Genomic DNA, 20,970 nt, shown 5'->3' on the forward strand with positions numbered 1-20,970 from the left:
GAGCTGCCAATAATTGTGGCATGCTCGTGATAAAGCCAACTTTGAGCATGATAGCGATTTTGATAGGTCAAGGTCAATGTCAAAGAAGTTTTGATATATTGGACAGATCATGAAAGGAATGGGGATTTTTTGTAGAATTTCAGACGCAGATTTAGAAGCGACAACAAGTGTAAACGTCCTTTCAAGACTATCCGTATAATTACCTCAAATTCTTAAGCAGTCTAGTTTTTACTACATTATAGAAGAAATTTATAGAAGATAAAAAGGTACAGATATTCATAGTGTCAATTATTGTGCATGTTTAAAAACGAAGATATATTACCCAATATGGCAGTTTCAAGTCGCAAGTTAAAACTGAAAAAATATCAACAGCCGTGGTTAAAGCAATGAGTTTGCCTCAAAACAATGCCAATGAAATTTTAAAAAGATTTCTCTAGCTGGTGAATAATGTTTCAGTAAAAGAATATATATAATGTTATTTAGTTTAAAAGCAAGGAGAAAAATTATCCAAATCAATTTATGCTGGTTTTAGAGTGTTTGATTTAAATAAATTGCACGGATAAACTTTCTCAAGAACAATCTCAGAAAACAAACGTGGTGATAAAATTAAACTTATAAGTACAAACATAAATTTTGTATGCCTTTATTTAGATGCAAGTAACGTTTACATTGACATGAAGAAAATATTCAGTTCTAAGATACAAATGACTAGAAGAAAACGAACATGATTGTTTTGTGTTCCTCAAATACGATATACCTTCCAGAACTATTTAAAGATGCATTGAATGGTGTCTCGACAGGATACTTTGTGGTATTGGAAGTTAACTTAATGCTTTTAGAACTTACGAAGATGAAAAGAAAGTAAAAAATGGTATTAAAAATTCGGTATTCAAAAAACATTAAAATTAGAAAAGTACAGATCGTGTCTTTTAACCAAATTATCAATCACCGATAATGAATTTAATGATATTCAAATAAGCTGTCTGATATACGATAAATATTATTGGATTATTTTATATGAGACTGCTCCAGTGGTTTAGCGGTTAGAGCGTCCACTTCGTATCCGGAAGCTTGCAGGTTCGAATCCCGGCCGAGTCATTCCAAAGACTTATACAATGGTATTAGCAGCTGCCTTGCTTGGCCATCAGCATTAACAGGTTAGTGTTAGGTTCGGTCGGCCTGGTGTCAGTATAATGACCAATGCTAGACAACACTATAAACTGCCACACTGCAGACAACTTAGCGATATGACTGAAAACTATTAAAGCTACGTTAAAAATCTAAAGCATATATATATATATATATATATATATATATATATATATATATATATATATATATATATATATATATATATATATATATATATAACCCTGGGACGAGCCATCGACCCACTTGGAAGCTACTGGCAACGACCCACTTGGAAGCTACTGGCAATCATTTTCACTGTGTGTGTGTGTGTAATTATGATTTTTAACGTAGTTTTAATAATTTTTCAGTCATATCGTTACGATGTCTGCAGTGTGGCACTTTTTAGTGATGTCTAGCACTGGGGCATCATGCCGTAGACATGTAGCATGATGTCCCACCCAGTCACATTATCCTGACACCAGGCCGACCAGTCCTAACACTAACCTCTTAATGCTGAACGCCAAGCGAGGCAGCTGTTAGTACAATTTTTATAAGTCTTTGGTATGACTCGGCCGGGGATCGAACCCACGACCTTCCGCATCCGAGGCGGACGAGCTCTAACCACTATGCCACCGGAGCGGTCATTCTCACACAGTAGCTGAGACTCGAACTCATGCAGACAGAAGTGAGATGAGCAAATGATCCGTAAAGGGGAACGCCTTAGCACACTTGGCCACCTGGGAGCCTTCACACCTACAAGAGAGAGAGAGGGAGACAGACAGAGACAGAGACAGAGACAGAATATGGTCGCGATATGGCTATATACTATTAATGTGCCAGTGCGTTAATCTATTTGCAGTATTTCAGTTGTCCCAAGACTATTAGTCTATGAGGTTCATGCATGATTTAAAAAAAATTATTCATTTATTTGGCAGGTGTCAACAAAATATGAAAGGGATAAAGTCTATAAAACGTTTAGAGCGTCTTTTGGTAGAACAGTATAGTATGACTGATGCCCTTCAGACTCTAGTTCAAGAATAGTAGAGATATTTCATTTGGTTTATATACTTTTTCCTTTTTATAACACAAAGAACACATTTCTATTTTTAAAAAATTAAAATGTTTAGGAACAAACATATAACAAGATATACATTAATTTAGCGGATGTTATTTAAACTCCTTTGCAATGCCTCAAAATATCATACATAGTATAAGAAATACCTAACAAGAAACTAAAAAGCAGAGTCACTTTCTAGCACCAGTGTCAATAGCTGTATCATAATTCATGACAATTTTTTAATCTTAAAATGATGTATTTGTGATCGAATGTAATTTTCTTTGACCGAAAATGTATGAGATATCGGAAAATATGTTATATTGACGCAGGAAAGGTCGCCTTTTGCCAGCCCATAAGAAGATTATCATGATATCCAACCCAAAGATTGTTCCCTCACGTGACGCAGTCAAAAGGTTTGAAACGCGATCCATGATTTTTGTAAACTAAGAAGATTAGGTAAACATAAAGGTCTTAAAGGAAATATTCGACTTTGTGTATACGCATCATTGCAAACCGAGTTTGACTGCCCAGTACACCTGTCAGTGTAGTACAGGACATAGACTATAACAGGTGCAGAAGTTGCCGGTGCAATGCAAATAGCAGACGTAAAGCTGAAATTTTAAGGTAGATTCTGATTTGCGCATTTTGGAGTTCTCTGCTGAAAAGGAGTGTCGATGAATTTACGATCGTGAAGTAAATTTATATTATCCTACAGCTTTCTGTGGAAGTATTTGATATAAATATAATGGTTGAATGTAATACATTCACAAATTTTTACTGCTATTGTTAGAACAATATGTAACAATTCTATTTAGCTGTTTCCAGTTATTTGTGTGTGCAATTTTACGTTATTATTGTCTGACGCTCACATTAACGATCTCCTTAGTTATTTGTTCTCTGACATATCCACATATGCAACTGTTCGAACTGGTTTTCATTCTTTTCAGATGAGGCTCTCATCATTCAGTTATATTTTCTCCGGATTCAGTCTTAGAATTTGACAAATTGTTCCAATTCCACAATGATGATTGATGACTGCAATCAAGTTTTAAAAATGAATCACTTCAAAAAGCGTGCAAGATGTCATTGTTACTTTGCTAATATTTTCGACACCATTCATTAGGAAAGGTTGTCGCTCGCATAGAGAGTACAAAATTACACTTCTACAAAATCAATAAAAGAAAATACCAGAACATGGGACATAACTGTTGTGTAACCAAGTTGATGAATTTCCTAGGTTCCCAAATTTGAGAAATGTAAATTGTATTTTAAAAAAATAATATCGAAAATATAACAGCCATTAAATAGTGTGGCCATTGAAAAACGTGCAATCTAAGTCATAATAACAAAGTCATTGAAGCAATTTAGGATTGCATGTTTATTTCATATATTTAATCATCGACATAAATTTGTACATGAAATAAAATTATTGCGGTATGCAAATAAGAATCGATCAAAATTATTTACTAACTTCATCAAGTTTCGTATTTTGCAATTAAGCTCTACTACATTTGGTTTCAATGCAAATTAGTATCTATTAGTTTGCAATATCTAGTACGAAACGAATTAAGAAAGAACTTTTTTAAATATAGGCAAATGTTTTTCAAATTTGAAGAGGCAAAATCGTGTTTCTGCTGAATGTGGATGGCATTCAGCTGGTCTGCAATGTATGTTAAACATATAATGACGGTAATACACCAGAAAGAATATATACGCCCTTGTTATCCAGATGGAAAACTGGGGTGGAATATTTGGTTTTGCTTACTGAGGACCCAAATACATTCCACTTTATGGTCTTACAGTTAACTTGGGTCCTCACTGGCATACCTATAGGCCAAGGACAATTTTTGGTTGGCTAGGAAGGGTGATCAATCGGCAAAGCGTGAGTTTTGTGAACTAGAAAGTTAGTGTCCAATTCAAATGTATGCTAGCTTTAGATATAAGGAAACAGTTCTCAGATGAATGGAAACATTGTATTCTCATCATTGGCGAGGACTCGAGTTACAATACGAAAGTTTCCATTTCACGAGTGAAATACGTATAGGCGGAAACTGTTGTTTTTTTATGTATTTTCCCCATTCTTTAAATATAATTAACCTTAAACTAAAATCTAACTTTAAATAAGTACGCCATATTACTTCATCGACTAGAAGCAGTTCCGAAATTTTATACTAATTAGGAACCGTAACTTTTCACATATTTCTCGCATTTCTAATACTTTTGTTAGTGCATTTGGTTAATTATTTGCTTTCTAATTCTAAAACAACGAGGGTAATACAAAGTTAGGGTTTCAAGAATCATCTGAAATGAGTTATTTTTTCTAACCACAATTCGGAATAGGAGTTAAATAATAGATAAAAAAATCAATAAAACTAACCTAGCCGACTTTGCAATGACCATTTAATGTGCTAACCGAGGCCATTATCGAACAATACAGTGGTGACAACCCTGATTACCCCTGGATAAATTCCCAGAAGAAATGACCATCACAGTGCTTGTATTCTACTAACATCGGGTATTCAGTTTCCAAGATTCCGTCCACGGATGTTACCACCCATCTAAAATGGGATAAGGATCCTCCTTCAGAGCGTGGTTAGTTGATCACGTCAGATATTCTTGACAGTGTAACGTCTTCGGATTAAAGATTTAAATTATTGTGAGTTTGCTTTTCTTATTTCCACATTCAAATGTTAATTTTTATGACATTTGATTTTGGCAGTATAGTTTAATAAAGACTCCTCACCCAGATTTCGATTACTACTAGATTTCTCTTTGCAATCAGTAACTCATCTATGTACCCCAACATAGGTATAATTGTGATGACAGTTAAATATGACAATAGATGACACCTAATATCAAATGGAAATAGGTCATGATAACTTTCAATAAGCGACATCAGATATATAATAAATGATTACAAATTGAGCGATAGTTCAGTAATGAACACAACCTACTCAAGCAAGCTCTCTGATTGGAACCAAACTTCAATCAGTTGATATTTTGCCAACTGTCTGACATGATTTACAGAATATAAAAGTTAACAAATTATTTGGTTTTTAACGGCACTTGAAATCAATTACTGGCTATCATGCTGACGAAATAGAAGCCAAGTGTCTGTCTCAAGAAATCGAAGCTGGCCATGAATCAAATCCGTGATCATTCGATTACGAATCTGATGCTGAACCAACTGTGCTATTGAATAAGTTTCTATGAACGTTGCAATATAGTATATGGACACAAAATTTCAGTGTGTAAACAGCACTAATGTATATCATGGCGGAGGAACTCGATGGTATTTTTTAAATGATATAAGTGGTTCCGAAATGATCTCTGATCTCTTGTAGGGATACGAGACGTTAATATATACAAATTACTGTCTGATATATTACAATATAATCTAGTGTAATCTGGTTGAGTGGTCCAGTGTGTGTGTGTGTGTGTGTGTGTGTGTGTGTGTGATTTAGATTTTTAACGTAGTTTTAACACGTTTAGTCACTTTATAGCCATGCCTCGCACAGGGTAATCGTGCTCCACTAGGTCACATTATCCTTACACCAGGCCGACCAGACTAACACTAACTGCTTAATGCTAAGCGCCAGACCAGGCAGCTGCTAGCACCATTTGTATAAGTGTTTGGTAAGACTCGGACTGGGTTCGAATCTGCTACCTTCCTTTTCCGAGGGGTTGTTCTAACCACTTAGGCCACCGGAGTATACTACACTACTCATCAAAGACTGGAAAGATGCCTATGACTGAACAATTGAAAATTGTTATTTCATTGTAGCTTGAATGATATATTTCCATACTGTAAATGGTTCAGTATAACATCCTCTGAAGCGTGAAGTAAATTATGATACGACAAATTTACCTAAGACCCTGAACATAAGCAGTATACCTTACTTTATGATTTATGTCGGAATATTTATAGATCCTAATATTATTCTTTTTCTATTTGTGTCAATGAATTATAATAAAGTAACAACATATATCCAATCATTGATTCACGTTTCGAGTACTTAACACGGGATTATTTTTCTGATGGAAACTTATAAATAAATGAAATAAAATTTATTGTGATGTTGATTTACATGGCAGTCAGGAATGACTACTTTTTCAAATAAGATGAAGAGCAGTTATGAGTCACGTGGGGTTTGTTAAATGTTAATCAGATTCATCTGTTGTTTCAAGAGATTTTAAAATTGTCTTATGCAATCATCTGGCAATGACAATCTTGTACAATTTTTTCGGTTAAATTCAAGAACTTTTTTTCAAATTCATTTTACGACTATTGAACTTTTTCTTGGAGAAGACAGGAATTTACGTTCGAATTGGAAATAAATATATTGGATTTTCTCTCGAAGAATAGAGTATTCCACATTAGGATTTATGATATGTAGCTTATTTTCATTTTTGTTTTATAGCGCGATACTCCTGTTAGAGAGGAGATATTCATGATATTGCTTGCAAAGAAACTTACGTGTCCTTCGACAAACAATGGAACTCTATTCCTCATTTCACTTATCTGAAACTTGTGGAAATAGTAAAAGCTAAATCCGTTCATTAAAAAATGGAATTGGAGGCAGGAATTAAATTTCATATTGAACTTCTCCGACAACACTGAGTTCAAAACATATTTCGTGACTACATGGAAAAACTTAACACATTTCTATCGAGCCTAGGAAAGCAACTATCGGACAAAACGCGCAGCAATTTTCTAGAGATTTCATTATACTGACGAATCCTAAAAGTTATTTTATCACAGAAGGAACGAAAGAGAACTAAAATATAAAGCTTCACAGGAAAAACTTCTGACTTGGATATGTCTCCTCTCACTAGGCCTCAAGTTTTCTAAACCAGCTGAAAACGTACAATGCACAGGGATTAAAAGAAGACTTCGCGAGTTTTGCACCGATAACGAGACTCAACGAAAAGTTAAGTGTCTGTGCTGGAGATTACAGTGTCATGTCAGATGAGTCCCGCAAAAGGCGATCATGTTCAGTTCCCTAGTCATGTTCCAATGAACCGCCGACATAGCACGCACACGTAAGGAACGATGCTGGATACTACAATTGAAAACTCACGGGGAGTTCATCCTTGATGAGAGAAAACAATCCAACCTTTCCGGTGCAGCCTTATCAAACGTACTGCCAATCATCAATGTTTCATCTGCACGATAATATTTACCCAAGTAATTAATTATATTTCTTCTTCTACTTCTTCTTTTATTATTATTATTATTATTATTATTATTATTATTATTATTATTATTATTAGCAGTAGTAGTAGTACCCCGCTGCACAATTATTTTGATATCATTCCTATAGAACCTCCAAGGGTAACTAAACCGGGATATAATTTCTTTACACGACTTTTTTATATCTCTTAATGTAAACACCCCCACCCCCAGTAATTACAATGTATAAGTGAAAAGTCCGGAATGTTCCGTTGGATGTTGCGTTTAGTGTTTGTTTTGTGTTTATGCTGTTTAAAACTTCAGAAAACAGTTTTGAATTTGCGCCGTTATCAATTTTTGTGGCATATATGTTTGTGTAGTCTTTCTTATTAACTTGATAACTTGACCTTACGTACTCAGTGACTGACTCGCCGCCGTATTTACATTCTTTGTTATTTCCATGTCACTTTTACTGTATATTACCACTAGTATGTTCACTGAAGTATATTCAAAAACTAGATTAATGTACTCTGTCACTTATCTAGTAACCTGTTTATATGGTGGTGGTTTGAAGAAATATGTAATAAACTAAACCTTATAATGGAAAAAGTATTCCAAATCTGTTGTAAATATTTTCTTGCTAGCATTTTGAAAATGTAACAGAAAATAATTTTTTTATAGAATAACAATATTTATATTAAAAATCAATACAATATTTCTGCCTTTAAAACTAAAGCACTTAGAAAAGGAAGCATGAATTTGATCAGAAGTTTGAAAGTGTGGATATTTCTATATGAATATCAGGATTGGCCTTCCTGGCAAAAGAATAAAATACATTCAGCAATAATTCTGATTGAATCACTAGGATGAGTTATGCATCTGAAATAACCTATATATCATTTGGATAGATGACATGTCTTCAGCGTTTGCAATTGACATGCACATGTCATGGATTAATTTCATTTGGTCTCGTGAATATTTATTACATGTGTAAGCTCTTTCATGAGAGATACGATAGCTTCTCTGTACGATGAAATCAATAATTATTCCTGATTCTAGTTTTAATAGATTGACTCCAACTATGATTAGAATTCCACTGGGTAATCTGCAATATTTTCATTTTTAAGCTTTCTTCTTTTATTGTGATTCTTTGTAATGATTGTTTCACAAATTTATTACAGCAACATTTGAATGGCAAAGCCGCCTGTATATGTCGAATAGAATGTTACATAACCTCGAATTTGTGCTTCTGTTTGTACGAAGTTCCTTGAAGTTGCGTGACGAATTACATTTTTATTTTTTCTGACCAAAAGTTCATAGGTAGGAAATATGTATCAGTCCTGAAAACGTACTTCAGACTGGTAATTGGGGCCCCGAGTGGCCGAGTGGTCTAAAGCGCTCTCCGTTACCGATCACTGCCATCTCACCTCTGTCTGCGTGGGTTCGAGTCTCGGATTCGGCCAATGTGGGTATGTGAGAAAGCTTGCCAGTAGCTTCTCGAGGGTCGGTGGTTCTTTCCGGGGATTTCCCGGGTTCTTCCTCCAACATTAATACTGGCCGCCATGTATAGCCTATCATGTGCTGAAAAATGGCGTTAAACCCTACAACAATAACAACAACAACAACAACAGATTGGTAATTGGGAATTTATTGTGATGATTCACTGGTAAATTCAACTGTGTGCGCTGTCATGATTTCTCATTTTACTGACTACTGAAACCCCCTTAATATATCCATGTGATCACGGGGACATGACTGGGACACTGCGTTAAACCAAAACCATATCCCAGACCTTGTTATTGATACACATGAAAATATCTTATACTACTGCATTATTACCATAAAATCACGATATAACAATTTTACTACTGAATTAAATGTGGATATAAAAAAATGCCACATTTATGGTAATGAAAACATCTCAGTACAAATAATATGACGTTCAATGTACAATATCAGTAACGCACCAAACTTACATTGTGATAAAGTAGACAGTTATTTTTGAGGAATGATAGAAACATTCAATGGATTTGACGTAAGTGATGGAATCATTCAACGATTTTGACGTAAGTGATAGAAATATTCAAGGAAATTGACGTTAAATTAACAATATCATTATCATGAAATATTGTGTACATAAACCTGTCTTAAACGTAAAAGGATAAATTGCAATATTTACTGGAAAGATGATGATTTCAAATGACGAAATACTGAGATAAACATCACGAATCTGGAGTCGCAAAGTAATAAGTTTTGTGCGTTTTGAGAAAGGATTATATTACGCTTTTGATGTACACAAATACACAAATTTATATTCGGCTAAATTTACGGCACACGTTTAACAGCCCATAAACATTATTTGTCAAAAACAGAGACAGATTTTGCAGAAAATTTAAAACTTTAAAATAGTTTATTTTTTAGGCTCTGATAACCTATTAATAGTATTACGTGCACGTGTTTTTAAAACAGCTCATGCTGACTCAGTGGATGAAGTAGTTGTTTCTGAATCAGTCGTTGGAAAGGTAAAATGTAACCTTCGGCAAATTATATAAGCCATCAAGCAATGATGAATATATATATATTGGAAAGTGACATGGATAAAACAAACATCTTCAGATAACTATGACACTCGACAGTCTCAGCTTAAACAGTTATTGATGAACCTGGATAATGAGAATGAGATCCTAAAAATTAAAAAGTGATCTAAATGTTCATAAATGATTCTGGAGCCAAAATTACAGCCTTAACAACACTTTTACGGGGGGGGGGGAGTGTCTGAGCGGTCTATAGCGCTCACCATTACGGATCACTGCCATCTCACCTCTTTCTGCGTGGGTTCGAGTGTCAGGCCCGGCTCATGTGGGTATGTGAGAAAGCTTGTCAGTAGCTTCTCGTGGATCGGTGGTTCTTTCCAGAGTTTTCCCTGGTTCCTCCTCCACCATTTATTCTGGCCGCCATGTATAGCAGCCTATCTTGTGCTGCAAAATGGCATTAAACTATAAAAATAACAACATCACTTTTAAATAATAATAATAATAATAATAATAATAACATGCTTTCAGAGTCTAAAAATAAATGATTGAAAGAAATGACCAAACATTTAGACGATACTGAAAACGAAATGTAAATGGCAGCACGACCGACACATCGGAAATAGCACACGTTTTAGTAATCACTGTAAGAGGCTTACCATTGATAAATTTTGCATCAAATTTTAAACTAAACCCCACAAGCGAGCTGCTCAGTAATACAGGCGTGATACATGGTACCATTGATGAAACAGAGAGACGAATAAAGTAAACTTGGAAAGATTCAATTGATTTGGAACAAATGTTAACCACCTACATTGAGGCTGTTAAAACCAAACTAAACTCCTCTCTCATTATAAGTTAGCATTGGGAGAAATAACAGTGAAATACACGCAATTACAGAGGATTTGAAAACCAAATAAACATAAATATTCTTGAATTATAATGTAGAATTGATACAAATAACACTGATGTAAATGAAAACGTAAAGGATGTTAAAGCTAAAGAAAATGCATATATTCTCTTGTATGAAGTTCTGGGATTAAAAGAATTACCACTGAAACAGAGGATTCTGAAACTGAAATGAACAACAAAAAACTCTCTTATTACGTTATACCACTGACAGACTTAACACTGATATACAGGCATTTAACAGTCTTGACCAATGAAATCAACAAAAACATTATTGCATTAACTGATACCACTGACAGACTTAACACTGATATACAGGCATTTAACAGTCTTGACCAATGAAATCAACAAAAACATTATTGCATTAACTGATACCACTGACAGACTTAACACTGATATACAGGCATTTAACAGTCTTGACCAATGAAATCAACAAAAACATTATTGCATTAACTGATACCACTGACAGACTTAACACTGATACACAGGCATTTAACAGTCTTGACCAATGAAATCAACAAAAACATTATTGCATTAACTGATACCACTGACAGACTTAACACTGATACACAGGCATTTAACAGTCTTGACCAATGAAATGAACAAAAACATTATTGCATTAACTGATACCACCGACAGACTTAACACTGATACACAGGCATTTAACAGTCTTGACCAATCAAATCAACAGAAAAACATTATTGCATTAACTGATACCACTGACAGACTTAACACTGATACACAGGCATTTAACAGTCTTGACCAATGAAATGAACAGAAACATTATTGCATTAACTGATACCACTGACAGACTTAACACTGATACACAGGCATTTAACAGTCTTGACCAATGAAATGAACAAAAACATTATTGCATTAACTGATACCACCGACAGACTTAACACTGATATACAGGCATTTAACAGTCTTGACCAATCAAATCAACAGAAACATTATTGCATTAACTGATACCACTGACAGACTTAACACTGATACACAGGCATTTAACAGTCTTGACCAATGAAATGAACAGAAACATTATTGCATTAACTGATACCACCGACAGACTTAACACTGATATACAGGCATTTAACAGTCTTGACCAATGAAATCAACAAAAACATTATTGCATTAACTGATACCACTGACAGACTTAACACTGATATACAGGCATTTAACAGTCTTGACCAATCAAATCAACAGAAACATTATTGCATTAACTGATACCACCGACAGACTTAACACTGATATACAGGCATTTAACAGTCTTGACCAATCAAATCAACAGAAACATTATTGCATTAACTGATACCACTGACAGACTTAACACTGATATACAGGCATTTAACAGTCTTGACCAATGAAATCAACAGAAACATTATTGCATTAACTGATACCACTGACAGACTTAACACTGATATACAGGCATTTAACAGTCTTGACCAATGAAATCAACAAAAACATTATTGCATTAACTGATACCACCGACAGACTTAACACTGATATACAGGCATTTAACAGTCTTGACCAATGAAATCAACATAAACATTATCGCATTAACTGATACCACCGACAGACTTAACACTGATATACAGGCATTTAACAGTCTTGACCAATGAAATCAACAAAAACATTATTGCATTAACTGATACCACTGACAGACTTAACACTGATATACAGGCATTTAACAGTCTTGACCAATGAAATGAACAAAAACATTATTGCATTAACTGATACCACCGACAGACTTAACACTGATATACAGGCATTTAACAGTCTTGACCAATCAAATCAACAGAAACATTATTGCATTAACTGATACCACTGACAGACTTAACACTGATACACAGGCATTTAACAGTCTTGACCAATGAAATGAACAAAAACATTATTGCATTAACTGATACCACCGACAGACTTAACACTGATATACAGGCATTTAACAGTCTTGACCAATCAAATCAACATAAACATTATTGCATTAACTGATACCACTGACAGACTTAACACTGAAATACAGGCATTTAACAGTCTTGACCAATGAAATCAACATAAACATTATCGCATTAACTGATACCACTGACAGACTTAACACTGATATACAGGCATTTAACAGTCTTGACCAATGAAATGAAGAAAAACATTATCGCATTAACTGATACCACTGACAGACTTAACACTGATATACAGGCATTTAACAGTCTTGACCAATGAAATGAAGAAAAACATTATCGCAGTATCTGATACCACTGACAGACTTAACACTGATATACAGGCATTTAACAGTCTTGACCAATGAAATCAACAGAAACATTATTGCATTAACTGATACCACTGACAGACTTAACACTGATATACAAGCATTTAACAGTCTTGACCAATGAAATCAACATAAACATTATTGCAGCATCTGATACCATTGACAGATTTAACAATGAAATAAATGCAAATACAGAGGTATTCGAAGTTGAATTTAACAGGGAAATGAACATCAGCATAATTGCGTTAGGTTTAGAAAGATGAATTTAAAAACGATGTCGATAAAACAAAAATAAAATTAATTTTAAAAAACACTAAATTAATGCTGTTTACCTCTCAATGAATTTCGCATTGAACGTAGTGTTGACTATCCATATGGTATAAATGTTAATGTAATAAATGAAGTTTAAGTAGTTACAGAGTTTTAAAGAGGTAACAAGATGTTATACGTTATCTACGTATATTATTAATCATATACAAGTGATACAATTATTTCGATGCATTTAAAGCTGAAATTAAACCGTAGACATTTGATGAATACATAACATGACTGTTCAGGAAGTTATTCTTTCTTGGGGACGATTTGACGCCTGACCAAAGCAATGATTGGGGACATTTCCAACCTATAAAACTGGGGAAACTGTATGTAGAAATTCGGTTTGCTCAGCCACTCAAATATACAGTGAGCGTGATCATCTTCACCAAATACCATTGAAATCAACAATCTTCGGGAAGTGATCATGGGCTATATAAAAGTTCATACATGAAAAAGGTAGTCATATACATAGACAACGAATCACCGGAATCACAGCTGTCACGGCCACAACGACGACGTTTTCGAAAAGAAGGAAAAGATTAACGAGAAAAAAGAACAGCAATTTCATGACATTCCTTGCAAAATAAAGCATGAAAGAAATGTGTTATTACAATAACAAAACATAAAACAGCAATTGTACGTATGTCCATTGGATCATCCCAGTTTAGTGCAACACGACACAAGTCGGATGATAAGCCAAGAAGAAACGTTAGAGTTTCATCAGGAGGTGGCCTGGACATTTATCTATTAATGAAAATAGCAACGAAAAGACTAGCGGCATAAATACTTATTCTTCAAAACCATCATTAATTATCATCGAGACTAATCGCAATTAAAACCTCATCAATCAGAACATGAATCTTTCTTTTACCTCTACTTACCTGAATGACCAGTATAAAGAAAGCATAAAGATCGAAGTCTAATAAATGAATACATGGGAACATTAGTTATTTCGCAAATTCCTGGAATCATATGGACTACAATCAAAAAAAGTAAATGTCCATAAATAAAATGAGCATCTGTCTATTTATTTTCCAAATGACGATGTGGTCGAATGTTTTGATTAATATGGACTACCACCTAACAAAGATGATGTCACGGATTTTATGAGAAGAAATGTTTCCACCCAATTCAGCCTGTTTCAAAGAGATTACAAGACCCAGATTATATTTTGTGTGGCCCAGTTTTTGTGAGTATTTTCTTCATCAGAGAAGTATTGGGGGTTTTTTCTACCATATTAATGATTTGCTGGAGATAATGTTCCTTGAAAAGATCAAAACGTAGAAATGGGGTTTCGTCATCATTATGGATACCTCTTTCTTTAGCTTCACAACGTAGTCTAAGTGGATGGCAAGACTAAATCGTCATGGTTGATTGAAATCTGCATCCTTCTAATCAACATTGTCAGCGCTGTCAATATGTAAAATGTTATATTCTGTATTGTTTTGTAATTTGTTCAATGGTTAATCCCTTCTTTTTTCAGCACTTGCCTATTGTTCCTCAAAAAGAGACGGACTTAAACATTACAATTTAGTATTTGTTTATAATGAAATAAACTGAGTTTTGTTGATTTCGAAAATAGATGTCTTAAGTAATTACTTCTTTTAATGTTCTCTCTATCTACCGATGTTTTCCTTTACGTCCGCTGCTTACCGAAAACAAGGTGTTAAAACCACCGGAATAGAAAATGCTGCCGCCTGGGGAAAATTTACGGATTAAACGAATTCAACATTGCCTGGGGAATTTTAGTTTGACTTTGGAAAACCATTTTGATTTAAAACAGTTTTGAATACATCGATTTGATCTATTCGACTACCATTCCAAATTTACTCGATAGCACTGTATACCTAATCAAGATCGCTAATATAGTAATACTTTGGGACTCCTCATTTGCCTCCTCCGAACACTGAAAAATTAGAGATTATGGTGTGCACACATAAAAGCGTCGAATAGGTACGTTGCACCCGTTCGACGATTAAATTTAATAGTACGCTGTGCGTACATGTTTTATCAAGGCGCATATGGTCAAATGGCGGCACGCGTCTCAGATTTAAAGTCAGTTAACTGCCACGTAACTCATTATCAATAACTGAAAGCAAAATCTCGACAATATTGACCGGTTTCGAAAGCTAACAGCAGTTATTAAACGGGTGGAGAAAATAGGTTTTTGTGAAGAGTTGCATTACCTGCAGACAAATCACAATGATTGAAAGTAGCCTAGAAGGTACTAGAAATATTGAAAGGTGTGTTACATGGAGTGTGTATTCTGAAATCTTAGATCAAGCACTAATTTAACCATTTTAATAATATGTGAGATTTTGTAACATTGCAGCTTGTACAGGAGAAAAGGCCGCTCCGGTGGCCTTGTGGTTAGAGTGTCTGCCTCGGAAGCGGGAGGTCGCGGGTTCGAACCGAGGCCGAGTCATACCAAATCCTTACAAAAATGGGACTAACTGCTGCCTTGCTAGGCGCTCAGCATTAAGAGATTAGTGTTAAGACTAGTCGGCCTGGTGTCCGGATAATGTGACTGGGTGTGACATCATGCTACGTGTCTGCGGCATGATGCCCCAGTGCTAGACATCACTATAAACTGCCACACTGCAGACATCATTTTGATGGTTTCTTGGGGTGGGGGATTTTAAAAAAAATAATCGAAAGAAGTATGACATGAGTGATATCGTCAGAATAATAGATCAACGTTTTGTCTTGAACATTTTGAACCCCATAAATATATGGCTGTACGAGATGGAGAAAAAAAAACTGAAGGTTCTAAATAATGAGAAGGTAGAGGAAGAGAGGCAAGGTTGATGTTTACATGTTAGGAGTGTCCGTACATCTAGTACTGTCCTCAAATAGACAGGCAGAGCTGCTACTTGAATGGTCAGTCTCAATATTTACCTGAGGGTTTTGGGGGTTACGAGTATGATTATGGTTACAGCATGACACGCGGTAGTGCTTGAGAGATAAAGGTTATAGCCTGATCTGCTCGTTTTAAAGAAAACCTGTAGGTATAATTAAATGAGTAGATTAAATATTGTTTGTGCCAATCGAATTGTATGCAGTCCTTTTCGTAATTACATGTCTCACCACCGGTAAATATTTTGCATTCCCTAATACAAAAACACTATAGAAACGCTTTTTAACCCTAATGCGCGGCATCTTATTTGATGGGCTTTGATTATCTGCTTTAAAAAAACAACACAAACGCAGGATATGACGAGTATCAGAGAAACTGGTGAAGTCTTTGTTTTCTAGAAAACAAAAATTATGAAATCAATTACTTACCAATTAGGTAATCAATTTTAATAGATCATTTGTTTTGATGCGTAGATATAGTTAACAAATGGAAAAATAATAGACTTACATACAATTATTTTTATTTTTGTGGTGGTGCGGGGCCGTATGTATTATGTAATGGCCTCTGCAAGAAAAGAAAATACAGCTGAAAAAATAATTAAGGTTTATAATTAAGATCAATGTAAGTTGTTAATAAAAGGGAAATTTTGATAATATTTCATTGGAAGAACGTAAACAAACTAACGCGTAACGACTGGAATGATATAACATGTTAAAACAACTTCTGGAGGTATTCAAATAATGGCTTCAAACAGGTTTCTGATACTTCCATGGACACAATTTATTTGCAGTCTCCATGGATCATTCACTTCTCTCCTTCTTTTTTTGTCGCTAGCTTATCAAATATGTATCTTATACGCCTTTTTCCTACTTGCAGGTTGTGCGCATGCTGATTGTTATAGTAGCGGTATTTGGCACCACGTGGCTGCCATACCGGATGACCGTGGTGTATAACTCACTAGCCAAGGAACGCTACATGGACAATTGGTTCTGGCTTTTCTGCAGAACAATGATTTACATCAACAGTGCCATAAACCCAGTCCTATACAACGCCATGTCAGTTAAGTTCCGCCGTGCCTTCAGAAGATTACTTTGCTGTGGTAAGACGTGAAGTAGAGGAAAATTCCTGTATTTCAAAACATTTGTGTAATTAAAACTTACTTGCGGTGATTTATACAATGTGTCGGTCCGTTTTGTTTGCGAGAGTCGTACAAGACACTTAATCCTTCCATTTAAGGGATGTAAACCTCATACTTTTAAAAATAGCTTAAAATCTTGTGTAGGTGTGCGTACGTAATGTTTGATTTACAGGGTCATAAAGAAACGAAGGGTGCGGCCGAAAATGCGTGAGTTTGAACGGCAACACCCTGAGAAAAGTGTGGGTTTATTATGATATGTTATTCATATACGATCAATGGGTCACCCAATTTCACATTTAAGAAAGACCAGCTGTTTTACTCATATCATACTGATCAAATTTAACAGCGGAACAAAAGAAAATCCGAGAAACGTTTGTCATATTTTCTGATCCTTGAACTATGTAGGTGATTGGTTGATATTAAAACATGTCTATGGAAGACCCCCTGATTTCTCTCTCTGTTGGTCGGTTTCTCTACCACATTGGCCATCATAGGTCCGGAAACAATGTCGCATTCCACGAGCAAAAATCCGCTTTACTTCAATTTCAAAGACTTCTGTTTTGATTCATGCTGGTAAAGAAAAAAACATGTTTAGGAATTAATAATGAAAGCTGGTTCAAACAAAGAGAGTAGAGCACTACAAAGATTGTATGGCTAGCGTCTCGGATAATGAAAACCCGGTCATTCAAACACCGGAGAGAATATTTTTTTTTTGAATAGGTTAAACAGAATGACGCAGCAAAAAAGTCATTCAAAGATTTAAAGTTATTGACAGTTGAGCTAAGTCGTCATTATGTTTACTTACCGTTGCTACAGACCATACTACTGATTTTACCCTGACTGTCTCTCTGTCTGTATTTTATCCTCTCTATGTATTTCTCTCTGCCCATCTGTCTGTGTTTTGTATTTTGTACTTATTGTTTATTCTCTCTCTCTCTCTCTCTCTCTCTCTCTTGGTCGGTTTATCAGGACACATTGTCGCATTCCACGAGCTAAAATCCTTTACTCCCATTTCACAAACTTTTACCCCATGGCTTGCGACAATGATCCAGACAGATAGAGCGATATTCCATAATGTCTAATTATAACAGATTTCGACGAAATTTTGTAACATGCTTAATTCTAAAATAAATAATATTTTCAGGTTATTTTCTTATTCAAGTGGAAGTAATATAGGGAGTATAGAAGCATAAGTTTACAGTGGCAATAATATTAACGTGCATATTCATACGCCGTTGGCGAATCACAACTTTGGTATACGAACGGTACTGGTATATCGTATTGCTTTATACCAGCAGTTTAAGGGCCATTTATTTTAATATATTGGGTGTTTCACAGATAAAAAGAAAACAGCTCTGACAAAATAACAAACTTTCCCAACTTTTCGACCCAAACAATTTCTTCCTCGAAGGGGCAGTGAAGAACGTGCACATAGACATACAATCATAAAGCATTCAACGCGGACAACGCACACAAACCCACACATATATATTGCATTCTGTGACAATAGGTAGGACGGATGGCAAATGAGACCGATATTGAGTAAGTTAATAAACATTTTGGAGCTTCCCCAAAAATTTGCATGTCATTACTGATATTCCTTGGCATCCGTCCGTCTACGGGAGACGATGGCGTAGCTCCAAAGTACGCTTTTGCTTATCCTTCTTTTTAGCTCTCTTTTCAGCTTGTTTTATTCTTCTCTTTTCCTCTGCGTTTTGAACTCCCTGCCTGACAGCTAGACGCCAGCTGGAACGGTTGTTTGCACAGCTCTCCCAGTGGTTGAAATTGATGTTTGCTGTCTTCATATCCTTCTTGCAAACATCTTTGTAGCGCAGATGTGGTCGTCCAGTTGGTCGTGCACCTTCTGCTAACTCCCCATATAACAGGTCCTTGGGAATGCGACCTGGGTCCATTCTCTTGACATGGCCGAGCCAGCGAAGGCGCCTCTCGCTGAGTATGGAGAACATGCTGTTCATGTTGGCGCGTTCTAGAACCTCTGTGTTGGGTACTTTGTCCTGCCACTGGATGTGCAGAATGCGCCGCAGACATCTCAGGTGGAAGCTGTTGAGTTTCCTCTCGTGTCTTGCATAGGTGGTCCATGTTTCGCTGCTGTAGAGAAGTGAACTGAGCACGCAGGCTTGGTAGACACGCCGTTTGGTCTTCTCTGTGAGGTTGGAGTTGTTCCAGACCCTCTGGTTAAGTCTGGCCATCACTGCTGCTGCCTTGGCAATCCTGCCGCCCACCTCAGAATCAATGGAGAGTGAGCTGGAGATGTTAGACCCGAGGTATGTGAAGTTCTCGACAACTTCCAAATTGTACCCATCGATGGAGACAGAGGGAGGGGAGTCTGTGTCCTGTGCCATGACATTCGTTTTCTTCAAACTGATGGTCAGTCCAAATTCCTTACAAGCATGGGACAGGCGGCATACCAGCTGCTGAAGTCCATCCTCCGTGTGTGATGTCAAGGCTGCATCGTCGGCAAAGAGCAATTCACGGATGAGTACCACTGTGACTTTAGTCTTAGCACGGAGACGGGCGATGTTGAACAGCTTGCCGTCAGCCCTGGTATGGATGCACACTCCCTCGATGCAGTCCTTGAATGCGTACTGGAGAGGCATGGAGAAGAAGATGGCAAAGAGTGTCGGTGCAAGGACACAGCCTTGTTTGACTCCGCTAATGACTGGGAATGCTTCAGATGTTGCGCCACTGAAGCACACTGTGCTGTGCATGTTCTCGTGGAACGACATAATGACAGCAAGCAGACGTGGGGCGGGGGGGCAGCCGATCTTCTGCAGGAGTCTGAAGAGTCCACTCCGACTAACCATGTCAAACGCCTTCGTCCGGTCTATGAAGGCAATGTAGAGGGGCATCTGCTGCTCGCGACACTTCTCCTGCAGCTGACGTAGTGAGAAGATCATGTCTACAGTTGACCTGCCGGCTCGAAATCCACACTGGGACTCTGGGTAGACGTGGGAGGCTAGGATCTGCAAGCGCGCCAAGGCAACACGGGCGAAAGCCTTTCCGACGATGCTGAGGAGGGAGATGCCCCGATAGTTGTTGCAGTCGCTACGGTCTCCTTTGTTTTTGTACAAAGTGATGATGTTGGCGTCACGCATGTCCTGTGGGATGTATCCCATGTTCCCAGCAAAGGCAGAGGAGTGTGTGTAGGGGCTGGAGCAGTGCTGGTTTTCCGATTTTGAGGACTTCAGGCGGAATGCCGTCGCTTCCAGGAGCCTTCCCACAGGCAAGGCAATCGATGGCTTTTCTGAGCTCTTCCAGGGTGGGCTGTGTGTCTAGCTCCTCCATGACAGGCAGGTCTGGAATGGCGTCCAGGGCAGTTCCAGTGACATTGTTTTAGGTTGCATATAGCTCGAGATAGTGCTCAACCCATCGCTGCAGTTGTTTCCCCTGGTCTGTGATGACTTCGCCCGTCTTGGACTTGAGGGGAGCGGTCTTGTAGCTGGGGGGGGGCCTGTCGCCTTTTTGATACCCTCATACAGTCCTCTTGTATCCCCAGTGTCGGCAGCTGTCTGTATACTGTTGCAAAGGTTCCGCCAGTAGGTGTTGGCAAAGCGGCGGGCGGTCTTCTGGGTGTTATT

The 20,970-nt window shown here is 36.8% G+C and overlaps 1 protein-coding gene across 1 annotated transcript in view; it reads left to right on the forward strand.

Annotated features, from left to right (window-relative positions):
* The window catches only part of LOC149780702 (thyrotropin-releasing hormone receptor-like), an 81,376-nt gene that overhangs the window by 28,495 nt on the left and 31,911 nt on the right, over positions 1 to 20,970 (forward strand). Inside the window, exon 2 of the mRNA XM_089936225.1 lies at positions 17,110 to 17,332. Coding sequence (XP_089792351.1) covers positions 17,110 to 17,332 — 223 coding nt within the window. The remainder of the gene's footprint in view (positions 1 to 17,109; positions 17,333 to 20,970) is intronic.

The sequence above is a fragment of the Sinohyriopsis cumingii genome, chromosome 16 (assembly GCF_028554795.1).
Source record: "Sinohyriopsis cumingii isolate HCF-2022 chromosome 16, ASM2855479v2, whole genome shotgun sequence".
Classification (NCBI taxonomy): domain Eukaryota; kingdom Metazoa; phylum Mollusca; class Bivalvia; order Unionida; family Unionidae; genus Sinohyriopsis; species Sinohyriopsis cumingii.